Raw genomic sequence first — 23,390 nt, forward strand, 5'->3', positions numbered from 1 at the left:
TCCTCCTGACTCTTGGAGTAGATCAGAATGTCGTCGATGAAAACGATGACGAACTTGTCTAAGTACGGTTTGCACACCCTATTCATAAGGTCCATGAAAACTGCAGGCGCGTTCGTTAGCCCGAATGGCATGACTAGAAACTCGTAATGGCCGTAGCGAGTTCTGAATGCTGTCTTGGAGACGTCCTCATCCCGGACTCTCAGCTGATGGTAACCTGACCTCAAGTCTATCTTGGAGTAGTAACTCGACCCTTGCAACTGGTCGAATAGGTCGTCAATACGAGGAAGAGGATAACGGTTCTTCACTGTAACCTTGTTCAGTTCGCGGTAGTCTATACACATCCTGAAAGTGTCATCCTTTTTTTTCACGAATTGTACTGGAGCTCCCCAAGGCGAAGAGCTTGGACGAATGAAGCCCTTATCCAAGAGCTCTTGTAGTTGCTTAGACAGTTCTTCCAGTTCAGTTGGAGCTAAACGATACGGTGCGCGAGCTATAGGTGCTGCTCCTGGAGCTAGCTCGACTTGAAACTCGACCTGGCGATGAGGCGGTAGACCAGGTAAATCTTCAGGAAACACTTGAGGAAAATCGCGTACCACTGGGATGTCCTCAATTCTTTTCTCTTTCGTCGATGCATCAGTAACTAGTGCCAGAATAGCAGTGTGACCCTTTCGTAAACATTTCTGAGCCTTCAGGAAAGAGATGATGCCAACCACAGCACCACTCTTGTCTCCTTGAACTTCGAGAGGTTCTTTACCCGAACGAGGAATACGAATGATCTTCTCCTTACATAAGATATCTGCTTGCTGCTTGGATAACCAATCCATGCCGATGACGATGTCGAAACTACCCAACACTATGGGAATGAGGTCGATGGAAAAAGTCTGACCAGCGAGGATAAGATTACAACCCTGAACTATGTGTGTGGCCTCTAGACTTTTTCCGTTAGCTAACTCTACGACATGTTTGGTGTTTAAGGGAGTGGGTACACGTTTTAACATTTGACTGACGTTAAGAGACACATAACTTGTATCCGCACCCGAATCAAACAAAACAGTAACGTAAATGTCGTCGAGAAGAAACTTACCCATGACTACGTTGGGATCATTCCTTGCGTCTCCCCGACCCAGCACAAAAGCACGACCCCTAGCTTCATTGCCGTTATTGTTCCCACCGTTGTTGTTACCATTGCCTTGGTTGTTGTTGTTGTTGCGATTCTGGTTCTGGTTTAACTGGGGGCAATCACGCTTGAAATGACCTTCAGCCCCACACTGAAAACATCCCCTGTTGCCCCGTTGTTGCTGCTGCTGCGGGTTTTGTGGAGCTGGTAATTGCAGTTGCTGGTTCTGATTCGCAGGCCGTGGACTCCTACATTCTTTGGCCTCGTGACCCATCTTGAGACACCTTTGGCAACGACCCTTGTTGCACTGGCCGCTGTGATGCCTGTTACAGTTGTGACACTTGGGGTGAGATCCTTGATACCTTTTCTGCCTGTGACCACCAGAAGATTGCTGACTAGGACTCTGGTAGTGATCAGTCTTCTGCTGTTGAGCCTGAGACTGAACTGTTGCTAAACCCTTGCTAGAATCCCCCTCCCACTTTCTTTTGTTGTCACTGGGGGTAGTAGGAGTAGCGGCTGATGTGGTAGCAGTAGTAGCGCTGATACGTTTGGGCAACTTGTTCTGTTCCACTGCTTGATCGGTGAGGCGATGAGCAAGACGCTGAATGTCTTGGATGTTGTTGAGGTTAGCCGATGTCACATGGCTCTGGGTCTCTGGCGCAAGTCCCTTGAGGTACAACTCAATGCGCTTAACTGGAGGGTCCACCATAGTTGGACACAGGATGGCCAGCTCGTTTGACCGTTTAGTGTAAGTTTCAATTTCCGACCCCGTCATTTTCAGGTGATACAGCTCCACCTCCAACTTGTGAATGTCATCACGCGTGCAGTATTCTCGTTTGATCAGTTCCTTGAAATCTTCCCAAGGTGTGGCGTTAGCAGCTGCCAACCCTAGGATCTGTACTTGCGTGTTCCACCACGTTAGCGCGATTCCTTCCAAAGTACCAGTGGCGTACTTGACCCTGCGAGCCTCAGGGCATCCACACATTTCAAATACTGACTCTAGCTTCTCAAACCAATGGAGGAGTCCCACTGCCCCCTCGGTGCCACTGAATGTGCTTGGACGACAGTCCATGAAGTTCTTGAAAGTACATACAGGCTGCTGAACGTGTTGACCTAATGTGTAAGAACAGAATGAGGTTAAACATAAGAGTTAGTTTAGGAACGTAGGATCTAAAGATCCTAGGATGAGTTATGACTGCAGGGTATACCTCCTGCGTTTGCAGCTGCAAGTGCCGCAGCAACTTGTTCATTGATAAGAGCCGTCAACTGGGCTTAAGTCATGTTAATGCGTCCAACCATTGTTCTTCATAGTAAAAGTAGTGTAAGTGAGAATAGTTCGCGAATAGTGCGATGACAGAAGAGTGTAAGCACACAAGTGTTCTCATGTAATGATGCATAGTAAGCAATGTATTCTAAGCATACCGCGAGCAAAGTTCTATGTAATTCTAGCATGTAGGCAATAAACATAAACCTTATTACCTAGGATATTGAGTCTTGCACGTGGAGCGAAGCGTCGTTGTGGATCGTTGAGCACTGTACTGGTTATAGTCTGGTTTTAATAAAAACGTTTTCCCATATTAAAACCAAGTTCTCTATAACCAATGGCTCTGATACCAATCTGTCACACCCCCAAAATCCACACGCGGAGTACTACCGCTTGGGAGCGTGACTGACCAGGATCAAGCCACCAATCATATAGAACAATGTATATAGTAAAAGTAAATGTCATTAAACCAAACCCATCCATATGAAAGGTGTTCAAAACATAAGTAATAGTTCAACGTTTAGCGGAAGCAAATAAGTAAAAGCCCAATCATAAATAAGTATGTAATGTCATAATGTTCAATCATAGTATTCACGATCCTTGTCCACAACGACTTGCTCCTCCCTGTGCAAGCTCCATATGTACCTAAGGTCCTGCAAGGCATGCAGCAGAGAGTCAACAACTAGTTGAGCGAGTTCACAGAAAGTAAGTTCGTAGCAGTAATTCGTATGTTCATTTAGTGGGGGCTTCCCACGTATGTATGTACTAATAGTGGGGGTTTCCCATGATTATATTTATTACTAATGGGGGCTTCCCATGTTTATCCTTACTAGACTATTGTAACCATGTGTTCTTCTTAATCCGAGAACAGGAATACGTACAAGGTCACGTAGGTTTTACGTGAGTGCCCTTCCCCGAGGACAGTGGTACGCGTGGGGTTTACGTAGGTTTTACGCAAGTGTCCTTCCGACCCAGAAGACAGTAGTAGGTATGAGTTTACGTAGGTTTTACGTAAGTGTCCTCCAGACCCGGGAGACAGTGGTAGATACTAGTTTACATAGGTTTTACGTAAGTGTCCTGACTAACCTGAGGACGATGGTATATAGTCTAGCAATAGTGTAAGTACGAGTAATTATCCATTTCAAATCTTCCAACCCAATTCCCAACCCGGGAATCCCATGCCTTGGCTGTGTGAACTCACCTTGGTTTGCTCGGTATGTCCCGTTTTCACTATTCGTTTCAAATGAATCTACCAAACCCTAGCGTGATTATCAATATCAATCAGTTTCGTATGCACACAGATCACGTATTCTTTACACATACTACACTTGCAATGCACACAGACGTCACGTATTGTTATGCAAGTCACTTTAGTAATTCATGCGACGCACCAGTCCATAAACACACACACATAGCAGGTAACTGGTTCATGTATGCACTCACATAACAATATCATATTTCACAAGACATACAACAAACCCTACTTAGTTTAATTCCATTAAGGCCCTACACTCGACATACAATAACATTCAACGATCGGGCTATGCATAGTCAATAAAAGTCAGACTAGGCTCCTCATAGTAAAACTCGGACATCATGCACTCCATAGAACTCGAATAGCACTTAATCAACAAAAGTCGGACAAGGACTTGGGGCATTAAACTCGGACCATGCTAGAATCAAGAAGTCGGACCAGTCTTTCACATATAAAAGTCGGACAAGGCTCCTAGGCCCAAAATTCGGACCAAGCCCATCTCAAAAGGCCGGACCTCATATGTCACACACAAAAGTCGGACTAGACACCTAGCTTAAAACTCGGACTCATCCTTTCTATTAAAAGTCGGACCTCACAATTTAATTCATGCAAAGGTCAGATTCCCTATTCACCATATGAAATTCGGACTTCTTGTCCCTTTTAAAAACTCGGACACCCATGCCTTATACAAAAGTCGGATCCTTGATGTTCATTAACTGAAACTCGGACCACTTGTGACAAACATACAAAACTCGAACAAGTTATAAGCATTTAAAAATTTGGATCATATGATAAGCCAAGACTCGGACCTTTTTGTGATGTGAAAGTTCGGACCAAATGACATTTGAGATGTTCGGGCTATTCATTATCTTAATAAAGTTCGGACAAGGTGTAATCAAGGGTTAGCATCAATCGTGCAAACGTTCAACACAATGTAACAGTTACGCATACGAATAAGAAACCCTAATCTCATATCTGTATAGCAGTAATCCAAATATCAAATCAACCATCCTACATATCATGTATCTAAATCATCAGGCAATCGATTATACGACTAATCAACATCATTATCACAATAATCAAAATCCAATCAATAATCACAGAATATCATATGAAGAACTAGGGTTTTATCATGAATCAATCAATCAACGATTATCAACAAGCAATGATTAAACGATTACCTTGGATTGATTCTAGATGAATTGAAAGACCAAGATTGATGTAAAAGTCTTGTGCCAAAGATGAAGCAAATGATTGCCAGAGAAGATCAGAGAAGTGAAAGTACGTGCTTTGGTTTTTGTGTGGTGATTAGTGAATGATTAGGGTTAAGAATGAAGAGAATTTCACTAATTACTCTATACATCCCTAAGTATCATATTTTACATAAGTACACCATCTCAAACAATTTCACAGTTTCACCACCAAGTTCATACATTGGACCAATCTTTCATAATTAACATATAACCATGCTCAAATACAATATACTTAACTGAATCAAAACGTTATAGTTTCACGGCATACTAATTGTGCAAGTAAACAACTAAACAAACAATGAACGTGTAATAAATGTGAAAATAGAATCTTGGAAACTCGAGTTGTCACAACTATCGAAGATTCATTGAGAATTTTTCTAAAATTTCTCAACCGCTAATCTCACTCACTCAATAGGATAAAAAGTTTGATTGGGGTGAAAAACAAGAAATGGCATTCTAAACGCTCAAAGATAAACTATGCCAAGCGCCAATCTTATCACTCCCGGACGGTACCGATGATTTTGTGGTGTATTGTGATGCATCGCACCAAGGCTTGGGTTGTGTGTTAATGCAATGTGAAAAAGTCATCGTGTACATGTCATGACAATTGAAAGTTCATGAGAAAAACTACGCCACTCACGACCTAGAGTTGGACGCAGTGGTATTCGCTTTAAAGACTTGGCATCACCATCTTTATGGTACTAAGTGTACCATATTCACTGATCATAAAATTCTTCAACATATATTCAATAAAAAAGAATTAAACATGCGCCAGCGGCGATGGGTAGAATTGTTGAATGACTATGACTGTGAAATCAAGTACCATCCGGGCAAAGCAAATGTTGTGGCGGATGCTTTGAGCCGAAAAGAGCGAGTCAAAACTTTACGAGTACGAGCTTTAGAGTTAACCATTCAGATGAACTTCACTACTCGTGTGCACGATGCACAACTAGAAGCTCTAAAGCTGGAGAACATTCAAGCAGAATCATTGCGAGGATTAGAGAAACAACTGGAAGAGGTCAAAGATGGCACAGGGTACCTCATGGGAAGAATCTGGATTCCTTACTTTGGCGGATTGCGAGACTTAGTGTTGGATGAAGCACATAAGTCAAAATATTCAATACATCCCGGATCTGATAAGATGTATCAGGATGTAAAGGAATACTATTGGTGGCCTAAACTCAAGGGAGATATTGCGACCTATGTTGGGAAATGCCTAACTTGTGCAAAGGTCAAGGCCGAATATCAGAAGCCGTCTGGCTTATTACAACAACCTGAGATTCCCGTTTGGCAATGGGAACATATAGCAATGGACTTCATTACAAGACTCCCACGGACCTCTTGAGGTCATGACATGATATGGGTTATCATTGATCGATTAACCAAGTCAGCTCACTTTTACCTATTCTTGAAAAAGACAGTACCGCGAAGTTAGCTGAAATCTACCTCAACGAGATTGTGGCACATCATGGAGTGCCTATTTCGATAATATCGGATCGGGATGGTCACTTTGTGTCAAGAATATGGCAATCATTTCAAGAATCGCTTGGATCTCGTTTGGACCTAAGTACAACATTTCATCCGTAAACCGATGGCCAAAGCGAACGAACCATCCAAACTCTGGAAGACATGCTTCGCGCCTGTGTGATGGATTTAGGCAGTAATTGGGATACTCATTTACCTCTGGTAGAGTTTTCCTATAATAACGGTTATCACACAAGCATTAAAGCTGCCCCATTCGAAGCACTATACGGAAGAAAGTGCCGATAACCGTTATGTTGTGCGGAAGTCGGAGACAAACAACTCATTGGCCCTGAACTAGTCCAAGAGACTACTGATAAGATATCAAAGATACGAGATCGTATTAAGGCGGCTTGTGATAAACAAAAGAGCTACGCGGACAGAAGACGCAAACCATTATCCTGAAAGTCTCGCCTTAGAAAGGCGTAGCTAGATTCAGGAAATGCTAAAAACTAAACCCGAGATACATTGGGCCATTTGAAATTCTGGAAAAGATCGGTACCGTCGCGTACAAGTTAAAACTGCCAGAAGAACTCAGTAATGTACACGACACATTTCATGTGTCGAATCTCAGGAAAAGCCCGACCGAAGAGACAGTCGTCATCCCACCGATGAAATTCATGTAGACGACACACTCCAGTTTACCGAAGAACTCGTTGAGGTTAGGACTGGAAAGTCCACAAGACAAGGAGAAGTCGTATCAAACTAGCCAAGGTCCGCTGTAACTCACGTCACGGACCCGAGTATACCTGGGAACGTGAAGATCAGATCAAGGCAAATTATCCCCACTTGTTCGAGAAGACTCCTGCAAAGGATGGCTCAACTTGAATTTCGGGACGAAATTCTTTTTAACAGGGGGAGAATGTGACAACTGGCAAATAACCAGTAATTCCGTACAAACTAATCAGTATTTTATTTACATAATCTCATGCATTTAGCGTAATTTAATTACGTAACTGTGTCTAAAACAGATAACAGTGTTAGGACTGGAAAACAATGCTAAAACATATGTTGGTTTTCATCACATTGCGAAACCAATCAAACAATGTCCTAAAAATTGTTGGTAGAAAGTGCCACGTGCACTATTCAAGGTTACACTATTCATGCCAACAAACCGTGAAATCAGACCGAAACACTGAAAAACGACACTCGGATAACATAACTGAGTCCATTTATATAAGAAAACATTATTATGAAAACACATCTTGCAAAGAAACAAGACTTTCCGGTATAACGCCCTAATCTCAAAAATGTCTATTTCGGCTAAAAATATAGCAATTTTAACTTGTCCAAACCTATAACAAAGCATTTCCGGGACTTCAGAATTATGTCACTTGATGAAAAACACACTAAAACATTTTAAGGATATCATTGTAGTGTCCAAAATAACAAGCTTCCAGTATTATATCGCTATACACTTAACTAGTCCGTTATCGACCCGAAAAACTAGTAAGCAGTATTTTCGCCACAAAACAACCAAAGGAAGAAGCTAGTGAACTAGTTAAGCCTATTTTGGGACTCGGAATCACTTCATGCCTCGCTTGACGGTGAGATAACAACTTGCGGCAAAGTTTCGTCGGTACGAAATGAAAGTGTCGTTAACTAGCCGACGCCTAAACAGAAAGCATTTAAGGTATCAAAATACAACTTACACTAGTCTAGCGAACTAGTTAACCATATTTTGGCGTCGTAAGCATCTCAAATAAACGCCATATCATCGATGGTAAATTAAAACCATAACTCCCGGTATTACATTATACCTTCCATATATCACCCGGTATCGAACCGACGAGCGAACTAGTGGCATTCATACCATCCAAAATCAATACCCATTGAACTAATAGACTAGTTGTGCTTTATTTAAAATCTTAAACTACTATTAAACCCTAATTACCCTAATTAAACTAATGGCTAAAATATCTAGCAAATTAACAAATATTATCACATGTGTATTAAGTTTATAAAAAAAAGTTATGCATAACCTTTCCCCCTCTCTTCATTCACGGTTGTGATGGGCTCCATGGCCACACCAACTTGTTGAATTTAGGTGAAATGGGTGATGTTATGGGCATGGCTTATGTAGATATGGTTTTGACTTGGAAGATCTCATGATTTTATAACAATTCTACATCAAAAATCCTATCACCATTCACCATTATCACACTTCAAAAATCAGACTCAAAACCCCTCTAGTCTCTCTCTTCTCACGGCACACACCCACCATCCTAAATCCACCATAAAATTCCTTTAAACTTCTCATTTTTCACTAAATATAGCCATTTCAAGACCATCCATATATGGATTAAGCATGGAGGATCATTAGGAGCTTGGTTGGAGCTTAGATCTCTTCTTAATATTCTTATTTGGCTTGTGCAAAATTGTAAGACTTCTAAACACCCTATTTAAGTTCATTAATATGTATAGATTATGGAAGTACAAGTTGATCATCTTAAAGATCAATAAAAATCACACCAAAAACCTTAATCTCAAAGCTAATAAACACTAAATATAACTATATTATGTGTTGATTTATTAGATTAGTGTTAGCTAGTTAGCATAATTATGATGATTATGTTAAAGTAAGTGGGTGATCTTGTATGATTAAGAATGTAAATGATGATTTAAGCATTGTAATGTTTAAATCTAAACAAGATCATCAACCTCATGATCCATTAACTTTACTACAACTTAAAAATGATTTGTTACACATAAGTGATTTTTATAAAGAATCCTAAAAGTTTAGTAAACAAAGTGGTTTAAAGAGAATATTTTGATTTGAAAACATAATAAAAATGGAGTCTTTAAAGTCCTAATAAATATGTGAAGACTTCATTATTTTTAACCAAGTTGTTAAAAATATACTTATAAAAGTCCATGGAAATAAGTAGGATAAGTGAATAAATCATGCATACCAAGTTGGTGTAATGAAACTTGATTTGGAAATTGATTATGATTATGGGTTTAAACATGGTTTAAACGCGTTTTTATAACGTGGGAAACATCATAGTTTTAGGGGAAACTATGGCGAATTTTCTAAAAATCTAATCGCGATTAAAGAGGGGATTAAAAGGTGATTAACAATGTTAAACGCGATTAGTGGTCATAAACGTCATTTTGGAAACCCTAATGAGAATATTTAAGTCTTAAATATTCAATAAGTTTTATGGACTTAAACTTATTCTTTTACAAAAATAAATGGTTAAAAATGTAACCATATATGTATATATATTTTTGGTAAAAAAATTATATATATATTTTTTTGGAAACTTGTCAAGTGCATGTAATATGTGCTATATGTGTATGTACTAGATACCTATAGGGTGATCAAAATAAATACACATACATGTTCCTACATGGTCCAAGAAATGCTAGTAAATCGGACAATTAAATAAAATGGCCGAAATGGAAATACATAACACTTGAAGACAACAGATTGGGCGTATCAATATTGGGAACAAGTTACTACAAAGTTGAGTCTAAAATAACATATTTTAGACATTAAAACGAGCACATATCTAAACGATCGATAACAAGAATCTGGAAAGTCGAAAACTATACAAATTTCCAAGTATTTTTCATAGGAAAAATGAACTTATTTAAAGTTTACTACTTGGTAACATTTTGGTAAAAAATGCAAGATCATGTTAATGGACTCATAAAGTTAGAATTGGGCTTATCAAAGCTAGTAATGAGCTAGGCCCAAATTCCTTAATACATGGGCTATGGCCCAATGACAATATAACATGGGCTCGGCCCAATAACAATAAAACATGGGTTAGGCCAAATAACATAGATAACATGGGCTCGGCCGAATGACATGGGCTCGGCCCAATAACATTAAAACATGGTTTAGATACGGTAACATAGATGACATGGGCTCGGCCCAATGGCATGAGCAAGGGCTCAATTACACGTGTGCGCGGCATGAAGACATATGAAGGGTGAAGCCCGTTCACCTATAATTCAATACATATAGAATACATGTATGTACATAACAATCGAGCGAGTAAACTATCAACGCTCTAAAATACAAAGTTGTTCCAAAGATGACAAACGAGAACATAATAAAGAATTCAAGATGAACAACTTGTACGAGGTCCGAAAGACCTAGTGTCTAACGAGATTAGTACACATGTAGGTTATTGACACGTACGGACGCTCACTTCGATATCATAGTACACGGAACGCAAACTTGTGAGTTCATGTCCCCCTTTTCTATTAATTGTTTTCGGATTTATAACTCTCGGGGGTGAAATACATGTCAGCATGGGTATGATTTGGCTATGAAATGAACTATTAGATCATGTGAGCATAGGCTGAAAGTGAAATGCCGTTAACTCTCTTATAAGAATCATGGACAAAGGTTAGATCTAACGGGTACGGCCGAGCCCCACTCATGGTCCATTTGTGACTACTTAGAGTGCTTTTGTGTCCCAGTCGAGGTGATTCGACAACGGTCAAGGTGATTCGACACAGTCGAGGGGATTCGACACTAATAATAGCCCACTCGGGTTGGGTACTCCCTATGTTTTCACATATATTAATGTCCTTGCAAAACATTAATTGATCTATTCATAGACGCTTTACATACTTGTTTTCAAAAGAATCTCTCAAATGTTTACAGGTTTATTGGAACTCATACAAAACGCATGAACTCGCTCAACTTTTGTTGACTTTTTAAAACTACATGTATTTCAGGAAAGAAGTCTTGAGCCGGTGATACATGATTGGATGCAATGATTACCTTTCTTACGTCACACGCAACACGCTTCCGCAACTAGCAGGGTGTGACACATGCACACTCATTTAAGCACAAATTACTGTTCATTTTGTGTACGGAATGTACGGAAAAGTGACGGTTGTCACATCAATTATTGCTTTATTCCATTTAGAAGACTGGTCACTACTAATGACTTCATTATAAGAGATAGGATCATTGAGCTTTCTGGGATTCATTTCAGTCAGGTAGGTAACATAATCATCCCAATTAGTAGGTCTCATTTGCCTGGAGGACCTCCTGAGTTGATTATCGGGTTCAACGTTGTCTTGGTTTTGAGCGTTTGATGTGCCTTCGTTATGAGGTATAATAGGTTCTGATTGTGGAGGTAAGTTTGGAGTTGGTGCAGTAGTTACATTGGGTACAAGAGGAGTAAACGGAGTAATGGTAAGAGACGAGTCTCACCCCCCCCCACGTGTCTTGTACTTCTTCGTAAGGTTGGTACTGCTCCCACTTACCATGAAATCCTCCAGGAACGCATCACGCTTGGTTTCAATAATACGGGTGACGTGGGAAGGACAATAGAAATAATAACCCTTTGAAAGATCAGGATACCCGATAAAGAAGCAGGTAACTGTTTTAGGGTTAAGTTTCCTTAGGAAAGGATTATAAAGTTTTGCTTCAGCAATGCAGCCCCATACTTTCATATATTTGAGACTCGGTTTCCTTCCTGACCAAAGTTCATAAGGATTTTTAGGGACAGACTTAGAGGGAACTCTATTGAGTATATGAACAGCTACTTTTAACGCTTCAGTCCAGAGGAATAATGGTAAATTAGTGTTGGCTAACATACTGCGCACCATGTTCATAAGGGTACGGTTTCTTCGTTCAGCGACACCGTTCTGCTGAGGAGTACCAAGCATGGTGTATTGGTTCATAATCCCCTGGTCCTTACAAAACTCATAAAATGGACCAGGAGCTTGACCCACATCAGTATGTCTTCCATAATATTCACCGCCTCTATCTGATCTCACAACTTTAATCTGACGATCTAGTTGTTTTTCAACTTCAACTTTATAATCTTTAAAAGTTGTAAGAGATTCGGACTTTTCCTTAATAAGATACAAGTACATGTAACGAGAACAATCATCAATGAAAGTGATAAATGATGTATGTCCTGTTATACCAGCGATTTGGTAAGGACCACTAATCTTAGTATGAATGAGCTTTAATAAATTAGAGCTCCTAGTGGCACCTTTCTTATTCTCTAATGTCATTTTACCTTTAAGACATCTGACACATGTTCCAAAATCAGAGAAATCAAGAGGAGGTAAGACTTTATCCTTTACGAGACAATTTAATCGCTCTCTTGAGATGTGGCCTAAACGTTGATGCCACAACATGGATGAAGTCTCTAAGTCTCATTTCTCTTTCATCTTTGTGAGTGATTCATTAATGTTATATGACAACAAAGATTTGGAAAAGTCATCATCTAGTTCTAATCTATAGAGACCACCATCTAGAATGCCAGTACAAAAAAGAACAAAATCATAGAGGATAGAGAGTTTGCGATGACCATGGGAAACAACCAAACCGTCCATGTCTAACTTTGGTCTTGATACAAGGTTCTGAGTTACCTCAGGAACATATAAGGTATCATAAACTACTAATTCTCGATCATCCCCAACCTTAAGTGTTCTTTGGTTTCTTCCCAGCTTCCGGATTGAAAGGAATCCCTGAGTAGAGTTGGTAACATGAACCATAGAACCAGAATGAAACCACCAAGAATTAGAAGGAACATTTAAATTATAGGACTCAAGTATCATGATAAAATCGTTACCTTTCTTAGCCTGCCCCCCCTTAAAGTCAGGGCATTCCTTCTGCATATGTCCTGTCTTTTTACAGAACTTGCAGTAGATTTGCCTAAGGAGTTCTTAGAGCTGGAAGGTGCACTTGTATTAGAGTTGGGCCTTTGGACTTTGGAAGTATCCTTTCTTTGATAATTGTTCTTCCTCTTCTTAGAGTTAGAGGTGGTAAAGTTTGCAACATCAGTGGTGCGATCCATCTTCATACGCTCTTCCTCCTGCACGCACATAATGATCAACTCACTCATCGTCCATTTGTCCTTCTGAGTGTTGTAATTGATCTTGAATACTTCATAGGACGAAGGAATCGAAGTAATGATGAAGTGGACAAGGAAACCATCACTAATTTCCATGTCTAGCCCCTTCAGCTTGTTGGCCATGTCATTCATCATCATGATGTGTTCACGAATGCCGCTCCTCCCATCATACTTAGTTGTCACCATCTTGAGGATTAGAATACTAGTGTGTGCTTTAGACGTCCCCTTGAATTGCGCGTCCACAGAAGCCAAGTAGGTTTTAGCGTCACAAGAATCAGGAATGGCTCCTCTGATTGCATTGTTTATGGACTGCTTCATAAACATGAGAGGCATGCGGTTACACCTAGTCCACTTTTCATGAATCACCTGCTCAACAGCAGTACTTTGAGGAGTAAGGTCCGCTGGCTTATTCTCTCTTAGAGCATAATCGAAGTCCAGCAATCCAAGCGTAAGCATGAGAGAGTCCTTCCATGCAGCAAAGTTATCACCAGTGAAAGGTGGAATCCCGCGATTGGGTGCTGATAGTGGAAATAAGATGTGCGAATTATGATACTAATCAAGAAGTCCTAATGTGATCTAAGGGTATGTTATACTAAGGCAGGCATAAATAACGACCATTTTAATTATGAAGTTGCGATAATGTCTATTACTAACATCAAAATAATAGACTTAGTTAAAATTCTACTTAAACGAAGACAAATCAGCTTTGGCCAGAAGTGTAATCATTTAAGCATGTGTGCAAAGTGATCATGACAAATTAGCTTTGGCCAGAAATGAGACGATCATTTTAGTTATGCACTTGTTAATTATGCTATACATGAATGAATAAAATCAGCTTTGGCCAGATATTAAGACATTCACGTTTATAATGCATACTCAACATGGCTTTTATAATACTTGAGCAATAAATAGATGTATCACATCAGCTTTGGCCAGAAGTGATACATCAGAAGCCCACCCAAGTTAAGCCATTTTGGTTTTGTAAAACATTATCTGATTCTGATTAATTAACTAAGTATTTACAAAACCAATTATTTAATAGCATACCACCTATTAGCGCGGATCGAACTCAATAAAGTAATGAGATTTCAAGTGAGATTTCGAGTTCACCTTAGATTTCGAGTGAGATCTCGACTCAGTTATGAGATCTCAACTCAACTTAAGATTTCGAGTGAGATCTCGAGTAAGGTTTCGAGTAAGATTTCGACTCATTATGAGGTTTCGAGTCACTAAGGTTTCGAGTCGCAACAACCTGATTGCGAGTCACTAATGCCAGTAGAAACCTCAGTCGAAATCTCAAGGTTTCGAGTGATGAAGGCCAATGCCTTAATGAGATTCCGAGTTCATTATGAGGTTTCGAGTCGCAACCACCAGATTGCGAGTCGAAATCTCAGTCGCAATCTCAGTTCTCCTCGAATTTTAGTGATATTTCGAGTAGGAATCTCAGTCGGAACCTTAGTCGAAACCATCTAATTCTCGAAACTTATTCTCCAAGTCTCGAAACATACTCATCAACAGCTGTTAATGGAGATAATTTTAAAAATTCGAATTCTTAGGGATTGTGATAGAGTTTCCTGTTTTAACATTGATCTAATTTTTTTAAAATATTTCAAAAATCATAATTTGTTTATCCTTTTAACAGATTTCAAAAATTCTTAGAAGACAAAAACAGATCAAAATAGGAAAAACATTCAACAATCCAAATTATATTCCAAAACATAAGGGAATTTTGAATTTTCCTAAGAACACATGATGAACCCTAACATAAAAAACCATAATTTCTGGAACCTAAAACCTGAATTTTTAATGTTTTATGAACAGATTTCGGAACAGTTAATCTTAACCATTATGATTTCGAGTCAACAATTAAGATTTTTGCCTTTTCTTTTTCCCGAAACAGTGACCTCGAGACATTTAAAGGACTCGAAACCAGCTCTAATGATTTTATTAAGTTTTCAAAAACTCTGTTTTCCAGATTTCAATCGCAGAATTAATGGATATGAAAACAGAACTGATTTATCAACATATGCTTTGATACCACATGTTGGTCAGTTCTGTTTTATGCATAATGGAATGCATGAAAACATACCAGTGATTGCAGACATGCTAGCAGAGAATCCAGTAAGTGATGCAACCATCGAAGTCGACATGCTTGTCAAGGTGATCTGGTTCCTCCTTAGGGTGCAATCTAATGATGGTGATGAAGAAAACCGAATAGGGTGTTCAGTTATGGAGAGGAGGTCGAAATTGATGTTATGAGAATAAACAAGTTGTGTAACCTTGTGACCTCTACATTAGTCTCCTTATATATGCACCCAAGAGGAAACCTAATTAGTTAATAAGGGTAATATGGTCCATCAACAATTACCTACTAATTATTTAATAGGTTGTTATGCATTTTGATCTATATAATGTAAATGATTATAATGTCTACTAGATTAAATATAAACACCATAACATATTTAATCTTACATAAAAAGTTCTACAAATAGTTAAAACAATATATTACCTGTGTAGAAATAGATGATGGGGAGAAAAGACCATTGTCATCTAATCCGTCGGCGAAACACCATAACTCCCACCACCATTGATGAAACACCATCGTCACCCAATCGTCCGGATTTGTTCAAAATACTACGATATGTTGGAAATGGGCCTTTGATTGATGCCCTAATGGGCCATTTGATTTGTGGTGGGTAGTGTTTAATAGTCTGAGGTGATTAGATTTTTTTGGGGCGGTGTTTGACGGAGAATAAGGGATAAGTGAGAGTTGCAGCGGTGGTGGTAGTGGTTTTAGGAGGGAGTCGTGTGATTGTTGTAAATGTCGTATGTTGCCGCATCTCCTCCTAAGGTTGGTGTTGCTTGCGAAGAGGAAGACGAACCAGGGTGGGGGGTGGTGGTTAATAAGTTGTATACAACTTGATATTAATGGGACCTGATGACGGGGGTAGCCCAAGACCAAATATAAATGACTTAAATACATGAATGCTCAAAAGGTAAAATGGTTCAAAGGTTAAAAACCCAGGGAGTTGAGATAAAGCAATACGGGAACAGTAAAAGGTCACATCTCTGGATTGCTTCACCAACTCACCAGCCGCAAAAGTAACGCAGGTCCACAAAGCACACTCTTTTATCCGCGGGTCAAAAGGCTTCAACCCCCGAAAGGGTAAGTCCCCCACTGCAAGCATGTTCACTAGTCAACACATTCCTCTTTGAGTGATGTCTTCTCCTATAAATTAAACACTTCATTTACTGAGGAAGACATTGGGATCAGCTCTGATTCTTGGAGAATCTCTGATCATTGCTCTCGAGTACTTGCTTCATGCAAGTCACTTGCTTTCACATTCAACACACACATTCCTTTTGCTCACATATCCGAATCTGAACACACTTCAGAGGAGGATCTTCAGGAAACAACAAAAACAATCTAGTGAACCTCTCTCCACGTCTTGCAAACGTGGGGGGACCCCACGACCTGCGTTAGGCAAAGTTGAACCCTTCAACCCTTTTGCCTAACCAGCCCAGCTACTATCCTTGGTCTATTATTTGTTGCATCAACAAGTTGGTGCCCACCGTGGGGCTACGCCACTATTTTTCTTCAAAAGACCTAGTAGTGTAGCTCCATTACCTTGAAATTACCATGTCGGAAAGTGGATCCCCGGGAGAAGTGAATCAGGTTCCAAACAACTCTATCGCGGGTACTAGCCAGACTCATGTGGCTATACCAACTTCTTTTTCGACTCCGGGAAGCACTCCCGAGTTTCTCACTTTCAACACTCCAACTCCATCCAGATCCGAGGTCCCTTCCCCTAATGTTGGTGTCTCTGGCACCCCCTCACATGTTGAACTTACCCCTGAAGGGGTCGCTAACAATTTCCTTGAGTTGAGGTCTCTCCTCAACCAATATGTGAGTAGGGAAAGGGACAAGGGAGTGAGGATTCGTTTAGACTATGATGAGCCAGAACCAACACTATCTCCTGGGCCTCCTCTCCCTCCTTTTGCATCAAGGGATGAGGCGGGTCCCAGTAATCCTCCTCCAAACCCTAACCCATATTTATCCGCAAGGCCAAATCCTACAGCATATCCTCTCTTTTCATCCCAACCAGCCACCAATGGTGCTCCTTTAGGCCATGAGCTGACTCTTGACCAGCTCCTACAGTCCCCAGTGATGAGTATTCCACCAACAACAACTTCATGGGAACAGGCCTTGTCCGTGCTCCCCCTGGCACGAAGTGCCGTTATGAGCACTCGCTTGTGAGTTAACTGCTCAGTTGCACCCGGAAGCCTTCAAGGCTTCAACCTTATGCCCCAGATGATGGCCAGCTTCCCGTGGCAGCATTTCATTAATCAGGTGCTGGCCACTCAAGGGAACAGCAACAACGCGGGTGCAAGGGTTGAAGAATATTTGGCCAAGCCTTATAAGTCAAGCAACCTCTCATGCTTTTCACAGCAAATAGCCGATTATGATTTTCAAACAAAGATTAAGATGCCATCCCACATCAAGACATATGATGGGACTGAAGATCCCGAAGACCATCTTCAGATCTTTACTGGCGCTGCAAGAATTGAGAAATGGTCGAATGCTGAATGTTGTTTAATGTTCATGCAAACCCTTTTCGGGTCAGCCAGAATTTGGTTCAATGATTTACCTGCTCGAAGCGTTCGAAGATTCGATGACCTCAGCAAGGGGTTCCTGGCCAATTTCTCCCAACAGAGGCGATATGTTAAAGATGCTACAGTAATCTTTCAAATCAAACAGAGAGATGATGAAAGCCTTCGAGAGTTCATAGAAAGATACAAGAAGGAAGGTCTAACTTATATGGGGGCAGACGAAAAAATGAGGGTGGCCGGTTTTATGAACGCCATTACATCCAAATATCTGACAAGAGATTTCAATAAATCCCTGCCCAAGACCTTGGAAGAAGCTCTCGAAAGGGCTGAAGCCCACATCCAGGGAGAGGAGGCAGTAGACATTAAAGAACAAAGGAAAAGAGGATCCAGCTGGCAAGGTAACAACCCAGCTAGAAAAAAAGGGGAAACTTTAACTCCTATGACAGACGCCAAAAGGGTTCAGACCATCGAAGGTCTGAAGGCCGGAACCATTCCAGCAGGGAGAAAGGCATAAGTATCACACCCCTCACCAAGACTCCTCAAGAAATCCTCGCAACAGAAGAAGTCAAGCAAAACTTTCGGCCTCCTAGGCCTCTCCCCAAAAGCAGAAAGAACGAGAACTCCACACAATACTGTGAAATTCATGAAGAAAATGGTCACCACACCAATGATTGCTTCCAGCTTAAGAAAAGGATCAAAGAAATTGTTAAGTCCGGGGAACTTGCTCACTTGGTGAAGGGAGTAAGGGACAAAATGGCTAAAGGAAAGGACAAGGAAGTCAATATGGTGGATTTTGATGGAAGGGTTCCACACAAGAGGCAACAGTTGGAAGCTTGGGAGCTTCAGTGTGTTTGCTTTCCTCCAACCGAGAAAGACCCACTTTCAAACCCTCCTGTGGTAGAAGCAACTGTGGGAACATTACAAACGAGCAGAGCATACATAGACACTGGTGCTGCCACCGAAATCATGTTTGAAAAGTTCTTCAACCGTTTGAGCAATGCAGAACGTTCAAGGCTTCAGCCCTCTGGGACCTCCATAAAAGGTATTGCAGATATACCCCTTAAGCCTTTAGGGCAACTTCCGTTTGATGTTCATTTCAGCGAAGGTCAGAAGAAAAGAATCCAACCACTCACCTTTGTGGTTATCAACATACCTTCAAACTATGATGTGATCATTAGAAGGCCGGGGCAGTGTGCATTCTAAATGGCCGTGTCTGTTGGCCATGGCACTGTCAAATTTCCCACCGAGAGGGGAATAGCAACCCTTCAACCTTCTCAGGAGGCCTGCCTGGTTGAAGGTGAAAGTTCCAAAAGTGAAGAAGACAAGCAAAGGCTAATCATAAATCCTAAGTACCCTGAACAGAGGATAAGGGTCAATCCAAGCCTTTCACAAGAAACCCTCTCGTATCTTGAAAAGTTGCTAACACATTACAGTGATGTCTTTGCTTGGTGTCCGGAAGATATGACAGGAATCCCTCGAAGCATTGCTGAACATGAGTTGAGAATACCTCCCGATGTCAAGCCTGTTGTCCAAAAGAAACGAAGTCTAGCCCCTGAAAGAAGCTTGGCTGCATGCCAAGAGGTTGAAAAGCTTGTGTCAGCCGGCATCCTCCGGGAAGTCAAGTACCAATCCTGGGTTGCAAACCCGGTCATGGTTCGAAAGCCGGACAATTCTTGGAGAATGTGCATAGACTTCAAGGATCTTAACAAGGCTTGCCCCAAAGATTGCTACCCGTTACCAGAAATTGATCTCAAGGTTGACACCCTCTCCGGTTACCCTTTCAAGTGTTTTCTTGATGCTTACAAGGGTTACCACCAAATCCTCATGAAGGAAGAAGATGAAGAAAAGATCGTGTTCCACACAGACAAAGGGATCTTTTGTTATCAAAATATGCCTTTTGGCCTCAAAAACGCTAGAGCAACCTACCAACACCTAGTTGACAAGGCCTTTGTAACTCAAATTGGTAGAAACATGGAGGCATATGTCGACGACTTGGTGATCAAAAGTAAAACGGAATATCAAATGCTCGATGACATCCAAGAAACCTTCAAGAACCTAAGAAAGGTCAACATGAAACTCAACCCAGAGAAATGCTCATTTGGGTTTGAGGAAGGAAAGTTCCTGGGGCATATTGTGGGAAAACAAAGCATCAAAGCCAATCCAAACAAGGTAAAGGCTGTTCTGGAAACCAAACCACCAAGAAGCAAGAAGGAGGTTGAAAGCTTAAACGGGAATCTTGCAGCCTTGAAGCGTTTTACCTCAAAATTGGCTGAAAGGTCTTTACCCTTTTTCAAAACGCTCAAGGGTTGCTCCGATAAGAAGGACTTCAAATGGACTGAGGAGGCAGAAGAAGCCTTCAACCAGATGAAGCAACACCTAGCTTCCCTACCTAACATTGCAGCCCCAGAAACAGGAGAATTAATCTCAGTATACCTTTCAGTCGCTGAAGAAGCAATAAGTACGGTGCTCACCATCGAACGAGACAAGGTTCAGGTACCCGTTTATTTCTTTAGCAAAACTCTAAAATTGGCTGAAATCAAATATCCTCCCCTGGAAAAACTTGCCCTAGCCCTAGTTCAAACAGCTAGAAGGCTTTGAAGGTATTTCCAAGCACACCCTATACAAGTGGTCACCGACCAACCTATTAAGAGTGTGCTTGAAAAACCAGAAAACTCGGGACGATTAGCCAACTGGGCAGTGGAACTAGGTGAACATAACATCACCTATGTCCCAAGAAAAGCCATCAAAGCCCAAGTCTTGGCTGATTTCACTGTAGAAGTCCCAAAGCAAACGGTCACTGAGGTGAACACAGCTGCCACTGAACCCTCAGACCTTGAAGCCTGGAAGCCTTTTACCGATAGGGCTTCAAGCGTTGAAGGGTCAGGGGCTGGGCTCATTCTGATCAACCCAGAAGGGTTAGAATTCACATATGCTCTTCGCTTTGATTTTCAGACCACCAATAATGAGGCTGAATATGAAGCACTGATAGTTGGCCTAAGACTGGCTAAAGAGATGAAGGTCCAAAAGCTTGAAGTGTTCACAGACTCGTTGCTGGTATCAAGCCAAGTGAATGATAGCTACATTGCAAAGGAGCCCAACATGAAAAGGTACAAAGAAAAATCAAAAGAATTGATGAACACCTTCCAAACATGTAGCATCAAGCAAATTCCCAGGTCTCAAAACAAGAAGGCAGATGCCTTGAGTAAACTCGCATCTCTCACTTTTGCTCACCTTACCAAGAAGGTATTGGTAGAAGTGTTAAAAGCTCCGTCAATCGATGAGTTGGAAGTTCAAGACGTAATCACCGAAGAAGATCCAAATTGGATGACTCCAATCAAGAAATTCCTTAAAAATGGTGAATTGCCTGGTGATCAAACAGAGGCTGAAAGGGTCAAGATCAAGGCAAGGCAGTATGTACTACAAGGTGAAATCCTCTACAAAAAGGGGTACCTTGCACCCTTGCTAAGATGTGTTGGTCCCGAGCAAAGTCAGTATTTGGTCAAAGAGATTCATGAAGGTATATGCGGAGCTCATTTTGGAGCTAGATCGGTGGTTGCTAAACTCATGAACCTTGGGTATTTTTGGCCCTCAATGCACCGAGACACCGCTGATATAACAACCCTCGGTAAAAACCGACACCCTCATAATAATTTTGACACCCTAATATATCTTAAAATGTCTCAACATATCTTTATATGCACCCCATATATGAAAACCGAGCCCAAAATAGATTATAATATATAAAATAAATTAAAAACAATAAATAATAAGTTGAGGCGGGCCGCGTAGGACCTCACCTCAATTTTACGCGGGCCGTATCAAAGCCCATAGTTGGTTTCGGTGAAACTTAAGTTCAGGCGGGCCGCGTATGATCCCGTCTAAGTTCATGCGGGCCGCGAGCGACCTAGAATGTGGCGCAGCCCTGGGCCGCCACCTGGCCCAACACCCGGCAAGCCTACATAGTGACCCAGCTAAGCTACGCATTGACCGGAGGTTAACGCGGGCCGCGTAGGCCCTGTGCTCATGTTACGCGGGCCGCGAGAAAGACAGAATCAGGCCCTATAAATAGAAGGCAACGGGCCTTCACTCCGATCGTTCATTTCTTTCTTTCAAATCTCAATTTCTGTAGTGGCGTTATTATACCTGGGCATCATACCCCCTAAAATAGCGAGGTTCTGCTACGATGTAAGTATTATAACCCCTGGAGACGTATTAGATACGCTGCCCGATTGATCTAGGGTTCCGTAACGGCTGTCGTGGTTCTGCCCGACGTAGTCGTTGGAATGCCGTCTCGGGGAGGGTATTACTAATGTTAAAATGGGTTATTATACTAACACACGTGCATTTGTGTAAATTATAGATATTCACCAGGAAACCCTAAAGGATAACCTAAAACAGCAATGTGAGTTAATCCTCTTTTTTTATATACCCATTTTTGTGAGTTGATCCACTTTTTGTAAACTTTTTTTGTTACTGTTTTTACAAAACCTCACATAATATATACAAAGCAGTTATTGAGCATTTGTAAGAATACAATTATCGTGGGTATGTTGGGGTTTTGTATACAAAATTTGTTACCACCTGGTTAAGGAGTAACATTTCCACAAGTCAGGTCTGACAGTACCGACGGGTGATAATTGATATAACTTGGAAACAAATGTAATTACGGGATGCGCCCTCAATACTGTTCACTGTGAAATAATTTTAAACTTGATTAAACTGGGATTCACTCACCAGTATTTCCCACTGACAAAATGTTTTTAAAACGCGTTTCAGGTAACAAAATGTGAAAGCCAATTAGAAGCCAGCTGGACAGCACTGAAGGCTTGAAAAAGTGGCAATAAAGTTACTTAAGAATAAAATAGATGTTTTTATTAAATAAATAGGATTTATTCCTATGAAATGTATGTATTGAAAAACTTGAGTTTTATCCATATGTTTAATGTTATAAAACATGGTGGTTTACTCTGATTAAATATTTCCTAACTACGGTCCTGATGAAAATTTCCGCTGCTAAATTGGATAAATAAATGTGATACCACCGAAACTGGCTCACGGCCGCCCGTTCCCGGGAACTAGGGATCGGGGGCTGTGACAGAAGGTGGTATCAGAGCTATGCCACTGATTCAGCCACAGAAGTGTTCTGCTGACATCAAAATTCAAAGTGTTAGGAAATAAATTACAGAAATACGTGCATAATTGTATTTTTTTGCTATGTGTTATCTGACTATTTGTTAGTTTACCGTATGAGCGACCAAGGACCCTCTGATGCGTATCGTCAATTGTCTAGTTCGCCTAGGAGCGAAGGCACCTCCTCTTCTCAGCCTGCCCTCTCAGGGTACTCTGCTGATACGGAAGAAGGAATCTTTATGTTTAAGGCTCAATCTAAAGAGCCATTTCCTCAGAAAAAGAGGGGATGGTTCAGTAGGGGAGCGCACGAGCGTAGGAAACGTATGAAAAAGTTGCAGGAACAGCGAGTGTTAGCCGCAGCAAAAAGAGAGACTGATGCTTATAATCAGGATATGCTCAA

At 41.0% G+C, this 23,390-nt stretch overlaps 1 protein-coding gene across 1 annotated transcript; it reads left to right on the forward strand.

Moving 5' to 3' along the window:
* The first annotated feature begins 17,564 nt into the window (after window positions 1-17,564).
* Window positions 17,565-18,374, forward strand: LOC110893374. The gene has a single exon (XM_022140485.1). It carries the CDS (start codon window positions 17,565-17,567, stop codon window positions 18,372-18,374), a length of 810 nt encoding a protein of 269 aa, XP_021996177.1.
* The last annotated feature ends 5,016 nt before the right edge of the window (window positions 18,375-23,390 follow it).

The sequence above is a fragment of the Helianthus annuus genome, chromosome 12 (genome assembly GCF_002127325.2).
Source record: "Helianthus annuus cultivar XRQ/B chromosome 12, HanXRQr2.0-SUNRISE, whole genome shotgun sequence".
Lineage (NCBI taxonomy): Eukaryota > Viridiplantae > Streptophyta > Magnoliopsida > Asterales > Asteraceae > Helianthus > Helianthus annuus.

Coding starts and splice junctions, on each gene's coding strand:
- LOC110893374 (XM_022140485.1), top strand. CDS start 17,565: ATGGCCAGCTTCCCGTGGCAGCATTTCATTAATCAGGTGCTGGCCACT.